Here is a 15,596-nt window from a genome sequence, read left to right as displayed (position 1 = left end):
AAACCCGATACACACACCCACACACACACACACACACACACACACACACACACACACACACATATATATATATATATATATATATATAGAGGAGCGATCAAATGAAAACCACTCCAATTTGTAAAAACCGTAAAAACTACTCTTATCCATCGTTAATCTTATGAAATTTTTTCATGAAATTGTTAATCTTGTGAAATTGTTTCATATACTACTTAATGAAATTTTAATAAAAGTGTTTCATGTATTTCTTTAAAATTAAAATAATAAAGATGATAATATCTATAATTAACACCCTCCATAATAAAAATGGTTAATCAACCTCTCATAATTACAAAAAAATGAACAAAATGAAAAATTATGATTGGTTGAATGAGATTTTCACGGTTTTTACAAATTGAGTGGTTTTTATTTGAACCCATCCCCCCCTCTCTCTCTCTATATATATATATAACAAAACCATCAACTAATGTTAGCATTGTAGTATGATTGCAAGAACTTGCAATAACTAAACAATCAATGTGTAGAGGGAATGATTGTCAAGCGAAGGAGTGGGAAGTTCCGTCAAAATGAACTGGACCACCGGGAGGAACCATCATAAGTGACTGAAGTGAAAGCTCAGACCTCTCAATCATTATGTAAGGATGCCCATATCTTTACTCGCTAGGCTAATACTTGTAGGATAATTACATAATAATCTCATCATATTCATGATCCGCTTGACCCCCCAAATAATAGCAACTCAACTTTTGGCCAAAATATAACCACTTAACAATACAAATATTGTTGAATTCGACAAATCATGGCAGTTCAAGCTATTGCTTTTGGTTTAGTACAAGTATTCCCAGAGCTATATGTTTTCCTCTGACCAAAGAAATCATACAAAAACAAATGATGAATCCTAAAAATGTATTGCAAAATCTAAGCAGCAGATTTGGGGATTCTGTATTGTTTCTTTAGGAATTGAGAAGCCTCAGAATCACTTCTATGACACAATATTCTCAAAAGAGTTTTGGTGTCAGCACCCAACTTGCTTCTGTCTGAAGCACTTGCAGATTTTAAGTCATCGATGAGTTCCCGCGTCTGAATTTCATCATTCACAAGTGAATAACGTAAGGTGATAATCAAATTATTTGTAGATCAGTAGTATATGATAATGTTTGCATTATACTACTTTTGTCCCAAAATAAGTGTTCAAAAGTCTAGCACTTAATTATGTTTGCCTACTTTCCAATTCTACACTTAATTACGTTGTGGAGAAATTCATTACTCCCACTACTATGAGGGGTAAAATTGTCACTTAATGAATTAAAAAGTGTAACAATTACATATTTCTAACTCTGTCACTTCGAACATTCATTACAGAGGGAGTAGTATTTAAAATACATATTGTCTACCCCCTTGGACCCATAATTTAAGTCCACCATGGATGCTCAAAATTAAAATCTAATATTGTTAAATGACTTGAACATGGAAGCTTTTAGTATATAACCCAGTGATGAAAAAATAATCAATTTTCATCCGTTGCACATTCAGCCGTCCATCTTGAAATCAAACGGGGTGAGCTTTCTTGCCATCCATCCACTAGTGATTTTAAAAGATGGCAAGATTCTCTGTATGATTCGGAGGTATGCTCGATGTGTGTCGGATGGAGATTGCTCTAGATCTAGGTACATACATACATACACACACACACACACACATATATATATATATATATATATATATATCGGCTTGTTCAAACGAAGAACCAATATATTTATTGATGCATATACACTAATTTGGCAAAGTATCTGAAAACCGCAAAAAAATGAAAAATTGAGGAACACCCTAGTAACCATGGTACGCACATGTGCATACGAGTAATTTGTAAGCAGTTTGTCCGGTATGCACATGTGCATAAAAACCAAAAAGTAGCTTCAAATACTTGTATGCACATGTGCATACCGTCCAGATGAATGGTTGGTGTTCCTCATGCATGTATACTTGCATACATAGTAGATATGCATTGATGAATATACTCATTGACAGCATATATTTTGATAGTGTTATGCATCAATGAATATATTTATTTTTTTGAGTTTCCCCTGAACCTCCCTCATGCATGTATACTTGCATACATAGTAGATATGCATTGATGAATATACTCATCCACGGCATACATATTTTGATAGTGTTATGCATCAATGAATATATTGATTCTCACGATTCTCAAAATATTTGTGGTTCCCTCATGAACCCTTCCCTATATAATGTATTGTAGAAGCAGCTGGAGAGCACATAACACTCCTGTAGCACAGCCCGAAGGGCTCAACCCCTTTTATGTCGTGCATCCTCTCTCTACTTCTACAAACTTGTGATTAAACCAATCTCATTCCCCCTGTGAGTGATTTTTTTTGGGGTAACTGAGGGTATTTGGCCAGCTCACATGCACTGACGTAATCCGGGTGACCACTAACAGTGTGGAGTCATCGCAGGTGAACCCATGTGCGTGTATTTATATTTGTATGCGATATGATTAATTATGTAAATTGACTCAGATATTTTAAATATTATAAAAACACTAACCTCATAACCCTGAAGCTTTATCACCTGTCGAACACGTGCTACCTGGTTTTCAACAACTCCACGAGGAAGTCCGTCTCCACCAGATATAAAAAACTCCTGATGAAAGTTAAGCAATATAATTTCAATATAAGAACTATATCAGCCATTTAATTATCCCTACTCTAAACCAAACAAGTCGAGTACATCCCAACAAGGTGGGATCTGGGGTCATTTTATCCTTGCTCTAAATTACAATAAATAGGATGGTGCTTCCAAGAGGATCCAAGATTTGCCTGGTGCAGCAGCAGGACAGTCCATTGCATGGTGCAGTGAAATGTGAGGGGCATTTTGGTCTTTTTATATGAAGTGACCTCTCACATGAGAAGAATCATCCAGTCAGGTCGATAAGGCAACAAGATCTAGATCTACGATTCCAACTTCCCACGATTTTATTTTTTGTTTTTGTTGGTTTCAGACTGTTTCAGTTTCACAAATATTTTTCTCTTGAAAAATTTCTCTGTAGTATTCACATCAAGTTGATATATGTTCTCTTATTTGAGGATTTTAGAGGTTAAAATGAGGGTTTCTATAATAACTTTTTTTCGATTCCCAATAAAATTGGCATCACGGAAGGATTATTCAGATGTAATCCCAATGGCACACGTGAACCGCCAAGGTGACCATTGGGTATGACTAAACATGACACAGCCAGCTGAAATCAAGAAAATCCACTTCAGAAGATACAACTTAGCTGATGAAACATATGACCTTTTATTAGTTGAGATGGAACCCTACAGATCTTCAATTACTATCAAATCATATTCTGCTTCTTTTTTTTTCCTATATCTGTCTTTTTATAAAGTCTATTTATTTGTAAGATACTAGCCAATTTTTCCTAATTATTTGAAGATTCTGCCTAAGCTAATTTGCGGAGTTACAGCTATTTCGTGATAATTTGTAAAAAAACGGCTATCTGGTGAATTTTTGAGCCACAATGGCCAGTTCGGTGATTTTCCCTAATAATATCTCCCCCTTATTTCACTGTTATTGCAAAAATTCAGAATTTATGCATCAGAAGAAATGATAATCTCTTCAGGCATCGTTGCAAGAAAATGGTAACTACAGCATGGTGCATAACTAACTTTCTAAACATACCTTTAGAACCTCTAAATCTTCTTCCAAGTATTTAACATCAGAAGAAACAAACAACCGTGAAGGACCTCCATCTAGTAGCACTCTAAGTAGACCATCCTGCAAGAGAATAACATACAATTCATAAGAAATCGATGAGCCTGTGAAACAGGAATAAAAATCATGTCCCAACCTGCCTGTGCACCAATCATGTGCTGACAAATCAGCACTTTATTGAAGAGAGAATAAAATGATGAATGAAATAAATGTATAATCAATACGAATGCTGATGTGTCAGCACATGATTGGTGGGATAGGGAGGAGACATGGAGTTTAGGGACAGGATGCAAGAGACAGACCAGTGATGCCTGAAGGAGGCTCGTTACAATTCGATCTCTAAGTGGCTCCACGATGATATCACAAAGTTGATTTAGTTCCTGTTGATCGGAGCACAGCATATCAATTGAACATTTCTTATCACACATTAATGAAATAAACCAACTGAATTTCATTGATATGCTTAAGTTTAGATGTGATCCTAAGAGGAAGAGAATCTCCAACAGATTCTGCATGAAGTCTCTAAAATAGAGAAGCAAAAGTTAAAATCTCCAAAAAATTTAGTACACTCAACTCAAAACAATGTCTCTGTTTTGGAGATTTCAACATTAATTATATTATAAAAATAATCTATAAATTTATCATCCCAATAAACTTAAAAAAAACATATAAAATAATAATACATTCAACCTCATTGGTGGAAACAATAAAAAAAAAAAGAACTCTCTCTCTTAAACATTTAGCTTTAGGGAGTTTTCTCCAAATTTGGAGATCTTTCTCCCCTCTCTCCTACTTTCTCCATTTTAGAGAATCTGTTGGAGCAAAAAAATGTATCATAAAATCTCTATTTTCTCCATTTTGGAGAATTTGTTGGAGATACTCTATATAGCATCATGCAATTGAAAAAAGTGATAAGAGAAGAAAGAAAATAAATAATTCAAAACTCAACACCTGTGATAACTTTGAATAATCAATATTACCCTAAGTGGTACAACACAACCCCCTCTCTTAACTACTATTAAACTAACAGTATTAATTACATTATTGTTACTATAATTATCATTATTTTTTATGTCCTCCAGATGCCACCCTGGGGAGGGGGGGGGGGGGGGAGTAAGAGAACCAACTTATACATGTAATAGCTTGCAGAATTAACAAAACATACCACATCAAGCGGCTCAATGAGTGTTTCCAACCTGGACTCAGAAACATTAGATCTATATAGGTTTTCAATGAATGGCTCCCTTAGATCCCAGAAAATTATCTTAGTTCCTGTAGAATGCCATGAAGTTTTAAATCAGATCTCAAATCTGCTTACACGTGATTAGGTTGAAAAATATGTCTCACCGGTGAACTCACAAATCCGGTCAATGGCTGCATTAATATCTTTTCTACTTCCATCAAAGCTTTCTTTTTTCAAGTTCTCATCTGTAGATCTCTCTGCAGGATACAGCCTTAAATATGAATATTTCATCAAGATTTGAAAAGCATCATAATAGATAAGGTTCAAGTAAATTAAAGTTCAGATAATAGAAAAAAGAAGAGCTTAAAAATTACAGTAAAGGCAAAAACATGTGCTCTAGCACAAGAGAGGTGGTTTCATCAAGGCTAGATATAGGATTTGTGACAACTTTGCCTTAATATACTTCCCTCCTCTTTCTTCTTCTTGGCTACTAACTGTGCTCAATATTTATAAATGATTTCCAACTTCCTTCTCTTTCAACAAAGGTAAAAATGATTTCCAACTTCCTTCTCTTTCAACAAAGGTAAAAATGATTTCCAACTTCCTTCTCTTTCAACAAAGGTAAAATTATATTTTCAGGCTTCTGTCTTCCATTTACTAGGGATGAGATGGGGACCATGGAATCGGTTTGGTTATTGATTCCAATTTTACAACAAATTCAGGATTCGGTATTTTGGTTCTCGGTACCAAGAATTTTGCGAAAAAACTGAACCGAACTGGAATTTCAATGGACACATGACTATTCCAATTCCATCTCTATTTTCTCCTAAACTAATCCATATCTTCTCCTAAACTAACTATTACTTTGATAAAAAAAATTGTCCCTATCACCATCAAAAAATCGGCCCTAGCACCTCAAAATATCGGAAAAATCGGCTCCTCCATGGATGAAACTCAAGTAGGTTTTTATATACCACAAGGTTTAGATTATGTTTGTCAGTCATAAACTGATTTTTTTTAGTTAATTATTGGTTAATATTATAAATTAAAATAATCTTAATTTTAATTATAAGTTTAATGTGGTTTTTTTGTTTAGGGAGATTAAATGGTTTGCAATTGTTTTGATACCCATTTGAAAGATTTTCAAACATTATGTACTTTTGATTGTTGAACTTTTGCGATTGGATCTGATACACATTTGAAACATTATGAACATTATGAACTTTTGATTGTTTTTCAACCCACTTTCATTTTTCAGTCCTAAGTGGTCCTAGTACCGATTTTTCCGTCCCGAAACCAAAACCGAACCGGTACCGAACTTTATATACGGTTTGGTTTTCGGTCCTAGTTTTGAGTCCCATTAAAAATCGGTACCAATCTCATCCCTACCATTTACCACTCATCAAGAATTGTTAAAATATTGGGTCAAAAGGAATCATCTGTTATTGAGGGAAACCCTCAATAGAAAATATAATAGATGTACCCACTAAAACAAAATTAATCACTAAAAGAAACCTAATTCTTTATAAGCCTATCTTCCAACACTACTCAAATTGTCATATGCAAATTGAACAAATAGACCAAAAATCATATAAGTGAAATTTGAACCTAACATTCAAAATAGAAACTAAGCTCAGTCACTTCCCATATCGGATCAGAGAGAGTCTTTGCATTAGCAGTAGGGCTGTAAACGAACCGAACGTTCAACAAACCGTTTGTGAACCGTTTGGCGGGAAGTTCGTTTATGTTCGTTTATTTAATAAATGAACAAACATGAACACATTTTTTTGTTCGTTTAGTTAAACGAACGAACATGAACAAGAGTCTCGTTCGTTCATTTATGTTCGTGAACGTTCATTCATTTATCGTTCGTTTACGTTCGTTTATATTCATTCGTTTATGTTCGTTTATATATTAAATTTAATATATAATCTTTTATTTTATTTACTTTGAATTCAAATAATATTTATTTATGTTCGTTTAGCCCGTTCGTTTATGTTCGTTCGTTTACGTTCGTTTAGCATGTTAACGAACGAACATAAACGAACACGAACACACATTATTTTTAAACGAACGAACACGAACACAAAGATTTTCATTCGTTTACCGTTCGTGTTCGTTCGTTTGTTCGGTTAAGTTAAACGAATGAACATGAACAAGCCTCCGTTCGTGTTCGTTCGGTTCGTTCGGTTCGTTTACAACCCTAATTAGCAGCCATAAGAATGAAGTACATAGAAAGACCAAGTATTCCCAAAGCAAAAGTAATATGAGCAAAGATGGCAAAAAACCCCGCACCCTACAGGAACTCGATACCCAACCCTAGTTTGACCGGGGAATCCCCGAATTGACCAGGGACGGGGAATCCCATAATTTATAAACCGGGGATGGGGATGCCCTTCATCCCCGACCCCTACCCCGAGTATTATTTATATATTTCTATGTATATATATATATATATATATATATCAAGTATAATACTACAGTGAGAAACCCAATGATTATATATAATATATAAATATAATCAACCTTCCATGATGAAAAGTTTTAAAAGATTACATTATTAATTTGGTTGTTCACAGAATTTTTTTTGTTGACATAACGCTGATTATATAAAACCTCGATTATTAAGTATTGTAATTGATATATTTGTGTTTCAGTGTTTGAACTACGTTTTTTATGTTACTCTTATACAAATGAAACTACTCTTGTACAAATGCAAAAATTAAAAATTGGGTAATTAATATTTTAGCATTATATGTCGTTTAGACATTAAATTGACGTTTATAAACATGATATATATACATATATATAAACATTACTTACAAAATTAGATTGTATAGTGGGAAAAATCCCCGATTCCCCGACGGGGATGGGAATTGCAATACCCATAACCTTTGTTGAAAGAGAAGGAAAACGATAAGGTTAAAGATAGATCATGAAAAGTCGAAAACTAGTTGAAAAGCCAACTGGAGTAAGCTCTCCTCTCTTTTCTCTAACTAGAAAGAGCACCAATAAGTTTTTCGTCTAAAAACTTAACCAAAATCTGAAAGTAAATGGCTTTTATATGGCACATATGAGCTAGGGGGCAGGGACCAAAATGCTTGAAAAACCACCAGAATCTGCCTCCAACAAACAACCTAAACAGGGACCCAGGTGGGCCATGCAATCGTGCCACACTGCCACACGATCACGGTGCATACAAAGTGTCACAATCGCAGAAAATGTACCAAAGCTCCTGGATGCCTACACGATCTGTGCTGTGCGACCTAGGATGGTGAACCTAGGTCGCCTAGAAGGTTTTTTGGCCCTGTTCCTGTTGTGAGCAGCATCCAATTGCAACAGATTTTGCACGTGATAGGGTTTTGCTTATCAAAGCGGTAGCTCAGATATCATGCTAGTAGTGTTTAGGGTCAAAAGAACATATATAGTATTCAGAAGGAAATTACAATAGATGGGCGCGTGGACCTAAATACATCAGCATGATAAAACCATAAAAAACCCTGATTATAGAAGTCTATCTTCTAACAAGAATGTACAATTTAACCAATGTGACCAGATTGTAGCATCAAATCAGGGCTTATATTAACATCCAAAAACAACTGAAATCCAGATGAAAATAACTATACCAGCTGCTTCACACATTACGTCCCACAAAACTTGTTATTGTAATGCTGAAATGCGTTTCATGTCATGAACTTCTACTGAAAGCATTGAGATATGTGTAAAGGTCTAGAATACGTACTATTATATTTTCCATGCTTCATCTTCCTTGTCCAGCGTTCCCAAATGCTGTCTTCCAGCTTGTTAAGATGGCTAATGCCATACTACATAGAAAATGATAAAGATTCGGTTAGCTAGATGCTGAAGCATCTGCATTTTTTGCATACTTGCAATCCCTTCAGTTTCTTGTAACACAAAAGAAGTGATCTATAGTACAGTCATAACTAGGGGTAGGATGGGAAAGTAGACATTTATTTTGGGACAAACTAAAATAGAAATGTGGACACTTATTTCGGGATGGAGGGAGTAATACTTATAGTGTTTGGATCTTTTTTGCCCTTTTCTTCGATAAATGTTCAGATAATTCAATATAATAAAAACCATTTCAAATGAAATTTCTTGTCTTCAGAAGATAAACAAGAAATAAATGTCAATGACGACAACATATGCTGCCAAAAAGACAAACAGAACTCCTATTGAGCAGTAGATATACAAGCGCTTATATTAGAAAAAATCTGGTGAAAACGAATTTCAATTATTTACAGGTGAGTATTATCTCTGAAAATGAAAAGAACAATAGCAATGACGTCTAAACCCACAATTGGTAGTTCCATTCTCATGATCTAATATTAATATTGCTAGAAAAATAAACATTAAAATGTGGTATGCTGGAGAAGGAGAATAAAAATAATAGCATTACTGAGATGAAGATGGGAACAAAAGATGGCAACAAAGTGGGAGTTTCAACTCACATAAAGGGTGTTTAACTGCACACATAGTGTTGGTGTCCTCAAAACATTGATGTCTCTTGACTTTCTCATATCAGGCAGCCTTGGATCAGTCAACTCTTTCTTGACAAAAGCTTTGATTCCACTTTCTCTCCTGTATCTTGTCAGAATTGGCACAGGGGGAATAATGTCTTCCTTGCTAGCTGCATGGTCATTCAAGTTTGCTATTATTTAAAAGTAATTATTAAAGCCTGAAAATTATAGAAATGAAAATGGTGGAAAGAATACAATTATTTCCGGAGTTAAAATAGCCAACTAGGCCATTGGCAGCACTAAAATGTGTGAAAAAGAGTATCAACTCTTTTTTTCTGATGTCTGGTTGCATCCCAAGAGAACATTGTCATTATCAGGGTATATGCGGGGAGGAACTCATGACCTCATAAAGTAGTTATGATCGAAGGACAAATCAATATTCCCATCCAACAAAGTCCTCCAATATTTACTATTGGGAGGAACTCGATATATAGAACCAAGCAAATAACAGGCAGATTGTTAACTGTTATCTCAGAACATTCGGAAACAGAATAATGGAACAATAAGGCCCATGTACATGATATAGAATTAAAGGAGGCTCAGATGGTAACCTGCTCAAGAATGATTTTTAAAGTGTATCAACTATGGTTTCTCTCAAGCCTCAGTCCAAGCATCTAATACAATAAGTAAACTGCATTTCTTTTCAAAAACAAAATCTTACAAATGAGAGAAGCATGAGAACCTATGTGGATAAGTTATTAACACGATCAGTTTGATGTTTTACATCAAAATACTTAATTTTGCAGTGTCAAACATGATTTTATCCATATATTGTGAAATATTTGATAAAAACACAACTGTCTAAATAATTCCCATTTGCCTTCTGGTAAAGTGGTTGTGATCCCTTTTATGGTACTATTTGTTTCCTTGTGCACCACTTACCAGTAACTCACCCATAAGCAGGCCATGTGGAACATTTATATATACAAGTTGGTTACTCTTCCAACGGGTGGCCCCATTTACTCATTTTTGAACAGTGAATTGCTAACCATGAAACTCAACCAAGTGTGGGCAAATCATCATATGGGTTAAGAGAAATATACATACCCAAGTTGTCAACAACATGTTTTGCATATACTTGAAATGCATTATCAATGCCTCGGAACAGGCTATTCATTTCTCCAGACCTCATAGGAATCCTTAGAGCGAAAAATTGATCAATAGTCTGAAAGAATGTGAAAATGCAACTCCATTATTTATTAATATAGTGAATGGAAATGGTAACGGATGCTCAACTAAAAAAGGCAATGAGCAAAAGAGAAGAGAAAATACTCAAATGCCATCAGCAATTGTTGCTAACATAAGATTGCAAATCTAATCTACTGATCAGATTGAATCAATTATTTCTAGGAACTTCATCCATCATGAAAAAATAAGTAAATTACAAATTATTAATTACTGGGAACCTCTTCCACAATGCGATAAACTTCAACAATCGAACTCCCGTGTCGTTGCTGCATTGAAACAGGTTCCCATCGCTGTAATATTAAAAAAAAAATCATCAGCCAGCTGACCATAGGGAAGTTTGTATGATTTTAGCATATGAAGAATAGACCTGCTTCACATACAATATTTTAATGCAAAAACAACCGGAACGATTTCCATGTTTACTTCCTTTCATCGGACATATTTGGACGCTGTTTTATTCTGCCAGATATACAGGAATCTTGTTTCAATCCTTCAGATCAGCAGGAATCAAATTGTATCTCTCCTTTTCCACTTTAATTTTGAATTATGGAAACTACAATCACTCGAGACTTAATTTGGGTGGCATCTTTTTCCTCCAAACAACATGGTAAAGGAGGGCTTCTGTCTATTTCATATTTTTCAAAGACAAAAGGGATAGTTCTAGCTTTTTATTTGATGATACTGTAATAATGGCAGAAAATTCATACGAGTTGAGAGCTGCTAAAGTTCCTTATCCAAAGATAATGCAACAGTTACATAAATAGGAGATGATAAGGCAGTGTTGGCTAAGGGTGGTTTATTGTATACCTAATAGTCTGGTAGCAGCTAGCATATTCTCATCAATCTTGAACGTCTCACTTTTTTGGATGATGTTGAGGTGCTTACAACCCAAAAATGTATAATAGAATAGTAGGTATTACAAACTATCTTACAATGACTAGGCATGATGGTTTGTTGTATGAGTACATTAAAAGCTACTAGTCATTGGGAGTGATGAAATGGATCTTGAGGTGTCTCAAAGGTGCTACAGACGTCTATTAATTAGGGACACATGTTAAGAAATTACTAGAGATCTTTTAGTGACTTTGGACGCATGAGGCAGAGAATTTTATTAGATGAGAAAAGAATGTGAAGTACAACATGACCCACTTATTTATAGGCTAAAACAGAAAAGAAAATAACAGACTAACTAAACTAAGTCTACTACAACTAAAGTCACACCACTCGACAAACCTCCACCTTGACTTTAATTCTACAAAGATTTTACTTCTAGTTATTAATGTTTAGGAGATCTAAACAATGTTTGAACTTGTTTAAAGAAACTGGTTTAGTAAGTTCATCAGTTGGGTTATCATCAGTCTTCACTTTCTTCACTTTAACTCTTGTTTCTGACCGTATGAAATGATAACGAACGTCTATGTGCTTAGTTCTTTCATGATGCACCTGACCTTTCGCAAGACAAATAGCATTTAAACTGTCACAAAATATCACAGCTTGATCTTGATGAAATCCAAGATCTCCAAGCAGACCCTTCAGCCGAATCCCTTCCTTGGCAGCCTCTGTAAGTGCCATATTCAGCCTCTGTTGAGGATACAGCAACTGATGATTGTAACGTTACTTTCTAGCTTACTAAGGCATCTCCAACAGTGAATACATAACCCGTTAATGATCTTCGATTGTCAAGGTCAGCTGCATAATCTGAGTCTGAATACCCGGCAACAAAACTGTCTCATTGTCTCATTTTCCTTCATAAATGAGACCCACATCAGTTGAACCTTTAAGATACCGAAAAATACGTTTTACAACAGCCCAGTGTTCCTTTCCTGGACAAGACATATAGCACGAAACGACACTAATGGCATGAGCTATGTCAGGCCTAGTACAGACCATAACATACATAAGACTTCCCACAGCGCTTGAATAAGGAACTCTGCTCATATACTCTTCAACTTCTGTTTAAGGAGCCAAAGTCACCGATAACCTGACATTTGTAGTGCTCAAAGGCTTCGCAGAAGCCATACCAAACCGAGAAAGTATCTTCAAAATGCAACTTCTCTGTGACAAGAAAAGTTTATGTCTAGATCTGTCTCGAATTATTTCCATCCCAAGTATCTTTTGGCAGCCCCCAAATCTTTCATATCAAACTCAGAATTAAAGAGTCGTTTCAACTTCTTAATTTCAGCCATATCTCGAGCTGCTACCAACATATCATCCAAATAAAGTAGCAAATACACACGTGAACCATCAGCTACTTTCTTATGATATATGCAGCAATCATAAGGGCTTCGATTAAAACCATGTTTCACCATAAAGCTGTCAAATCGCTTATACCACTGCCTTGGAGATTGCTTCAACCCGTAAAGCGATTTCTTGAGCTTACAAACATAATCTTCCTTTTCTTGAACCACAAATCCCTCCGGTTGACTCATATAAATTTCTTCTTCAAGATCTCCATGCAAGAACGTTGTTTTAACATCCAACTGTTCTAACTCCAAATTTTGTTGTGCTACTAGTGCCAACAGCACTCGAATGGATGTATGACGCACCACCGGTGAGAAGATTTCATTATAATCAACCCCTTGCTCTTGGCTATAACCTCTAGCCACCAAACCTTAAATTTTAAGCTCCTGGCAGCCCTTCTTTCCGCTTAAAAATCCAATACAGGTCACAACTTTTCTGCCTTGAGGTAATTTCACCAATTCCCAAGTCCTATTTTTGTGAAGGGACACCATTTCTTCACCCATGGCTGCTATCCATACATCAGCCTCCTTTGTTGTGATTGCTTCTCTATAAGTAGATGGCTCAAAAAACTCCAATTCTTCAGCAACTTGTAACACATAGGCCACCACGTCATCAAAACCATACTGAATTGGCCTACCAACTTGTCTTTGAGTCTTGTCTAACGCTATGGACCGAAATTCCATAGGATGGTGCTGACTTTCGGACTCAACATGTCCAATTTGAGTCATGTTACTGTGCTGTCCAGAAACATTCTCACCCTCATCTGAATCATTTAACTCATGCTCCACCAGTCCTCTCCTCTTGGTCTTTTGAAGTAGATGAAGTAGACAAATACCGTATGTCACGCAACATACTTCCTTCATCAAATATTACATCACGGCTGAGAATTACCTTTCTTTCATCAAGTGACCAGATTCTATACCCTTTTACTCTAGCACCATATCCCATAAACAACCCCTTCTTTGACCTTGGTTCCAACTTTCCTTCACTCACATGGTAGTATGAAGGACAACCAAACACCCGTAAATTCGTGTAATCAACTGCCTTACCGGACCACATTTCAATAGGAGTTTTACAACCAATTGTTGTTGCCGTCGACCTATTCACTAGGTAACAAACCGTGTTTAACGCCTCAGCCCAAAAACCTCTAGACAACCCTGCATTTGACAGCACACATCTAACTCTTTCTAGCAGCGTTCTATTCATCCTTTCGGCCACTCCATTTGGCTGCGGAGTGTGCCTAACCGTTCAGTGCCTTGCAATTCCTTCATCTTTAACCGGTCTGTTAGAATATATTGTAAATATTATGTCTGTTTAGGGTTTCTGATGGGCCGTACGGGCCTTTGCTTATTTGGGTTTGGGTTTCTTATTTGTGTCTATATATATACACGCCTCTCCTTTGTAATTAATTATTCAGTAAATAAGAATACTTCTTCTCTCTGTCCCTCTGATCACATGGTATCAGAGCCACTCTGAAAACCTCCTGCCGTCGTCGCCGGAACCCTAGCCGACTTCGCCGGACTCCTGCCACCGTCGCCTGAACCCTAGACGCCGCCATATCTGCCGCTGCTGCCTCTGCTCGCCGGAATCTGCCGCTGCCGCCTCTGCTCGCCGGAATCTGCCGCTGCCACCTCTGCTGGCCGGAATCTGCCTCTGCTGCTGTACCGCCGCCGCTGCCACCGCTGACTTAGACGACCGACCCGGTGTTTTCCAGTCGCTGTCCGCCGCCCCATGCCGCCAGCCGCCGCCAGCATCATCCCAACTTCTGTTTCTTGCTTCTTGAAGGTCGCCATCTTCATCCGCTCCATCTCCGATGGCTAAAGATGGAGACAAGTCATCCGATGACAAGTCGTCTGGCAGTGTTCGTATACCTGAATTGATCCCGACGAGTGGTAGAGTTACCGATAATAAACTTAACGGTACTAATTACTTTGAATGGATCAAAACGGTCCGTCTGTATGTCTGAAGTATGGGAATGGCTTCTCATCTAGATTCTGACCCTCCTACTGACGGTAATCGTGACCTTTGGTTACAACAAGATGCTCGTATGTTCTTGCAGATTATTAACTCTATTGAGCCTTCGGTCTCAACTTTGGTCAGTCATTGTGAGTATGTGAAGGAGTTAATAGATTATCTTGACTTCTTGTATTCTGGGCAAAACAACATTTCACGAATTTACAGTGTCTGTAAGGCATTTCATCGTGGGGAACAACATGATCGTTCTCTTATGACCTATGCCATGGAGTTCAAGAAGGTTTATGAGGAGATGAATTCTCTCCTTCCTTTGAGCACTGATGTGAAAGCTATGCAGACTCAAAGGGAGCAAATTGTTGTCATAAGCTTTCTGAGTGGTCTACGACCAGAATTTGATTCCATCAGATCACAGTTCTTGAACGAATCAACGATCCCTTCTCTTCAAGAGACATTCGCTCGGGTCCTTAGAAATGAGGACTTTCAGTCTGCTCAGCCTCCCGATCATCATGCTGCCTTGGTCAGTCAAGGTGGATACCGAGGTGGCTTCCGAGGAGGACCTCACGGAGGTTCTCGAGGGAGCTTTAGAGGAGGTCACAATGATCGGGCAACAGATCCACGAGGCTTTAGCTCTGACTCTAGTCACGTCGAGTGTCACTACTGCCATGAGTTGGGCCATACAAAGTTCAACTGTCAGAAGCGGTTGGCCAGAAATCAGAGGCTATCATCTGCCCACTCTG

The 15,596-nt window shown here is 36.9% G+C and overlaps 1 protein-coding gene across 2 annotated transcripts in view; it reads right to left on the bottom strand.

The window, feature by feature from the left end:
* Positions 1-676: 676 nt before the first annotated feature.
* LOC112503142 (protein unc-13 homolog) overlaps positions 677-15,596 on the bottom strand; it is a 44,883-nt gene continuing 29,963 nt past the window's right edge. The window contains exons 17-26 of one of the 2 annotated variants that reach the window (XM_025107209.1): positions 10,863-10,934; positions 10,504-10,621; positions 9,388-9,566; positions 8,658-8,739; positions 5,080-5,172; positions 4,898-5,004; positions 4,035-4,112; positions 3,700-3,795; positions 2,566-2,661; positions 677-1,080 (exon numbers count right to left, since the gene is read on the bottom strand). In XM_025107209.1, the coding sequence (XP_024962977.1) occupies positions 919-1,080; positions 2,566-2,661; positions 3,700-3,795; positions 4,035-4,112; positions 4,898-5,004; positions 5,080-5,172; positions 8,658-8,739; positions 9,388-9,566; positions 10,504-10,621; positions 10,863-10,934 (1,083 nt within the window). In that variant the 3' untranslated portion in view covers positions 677-918. Of the gene's footprint in view, positions 1,081-2,565; positions 2,662-3,699; positions 3,796-4,034; positions 4,113-4,897; positions 5,005-5,079; positions 5,173-8,657; positions 8,740-9,387; positions 9,567-10,503; positions 10,622-10,862; positions 10,935-15,596 lie in introns of those variants that run through there. The other variant, XM_025107210.1, reaches the window with a different exon arrangement.

This window comes from Cynara cardunculus, unplaced genomic scaffold, assembly GCF_001531365.2.
Source record: "Cynara cardunculus var. scolymus isolate 2C unplaced genomic scaffold, CcrdV1 Un_Scaffold_2592, whole genome shotgun sequence".
Lineage (NCBI taxonomy): Eukaryota > Viridiplantae > Streptophyta > Magnoliopsida > Asterales > Asteraceae > Cynara > Cynara cardunculus.
Note: the sequence above shows the minus strand (reverse complement) of the source record. Positions and strands in the feature narration are given on the sequence as shown.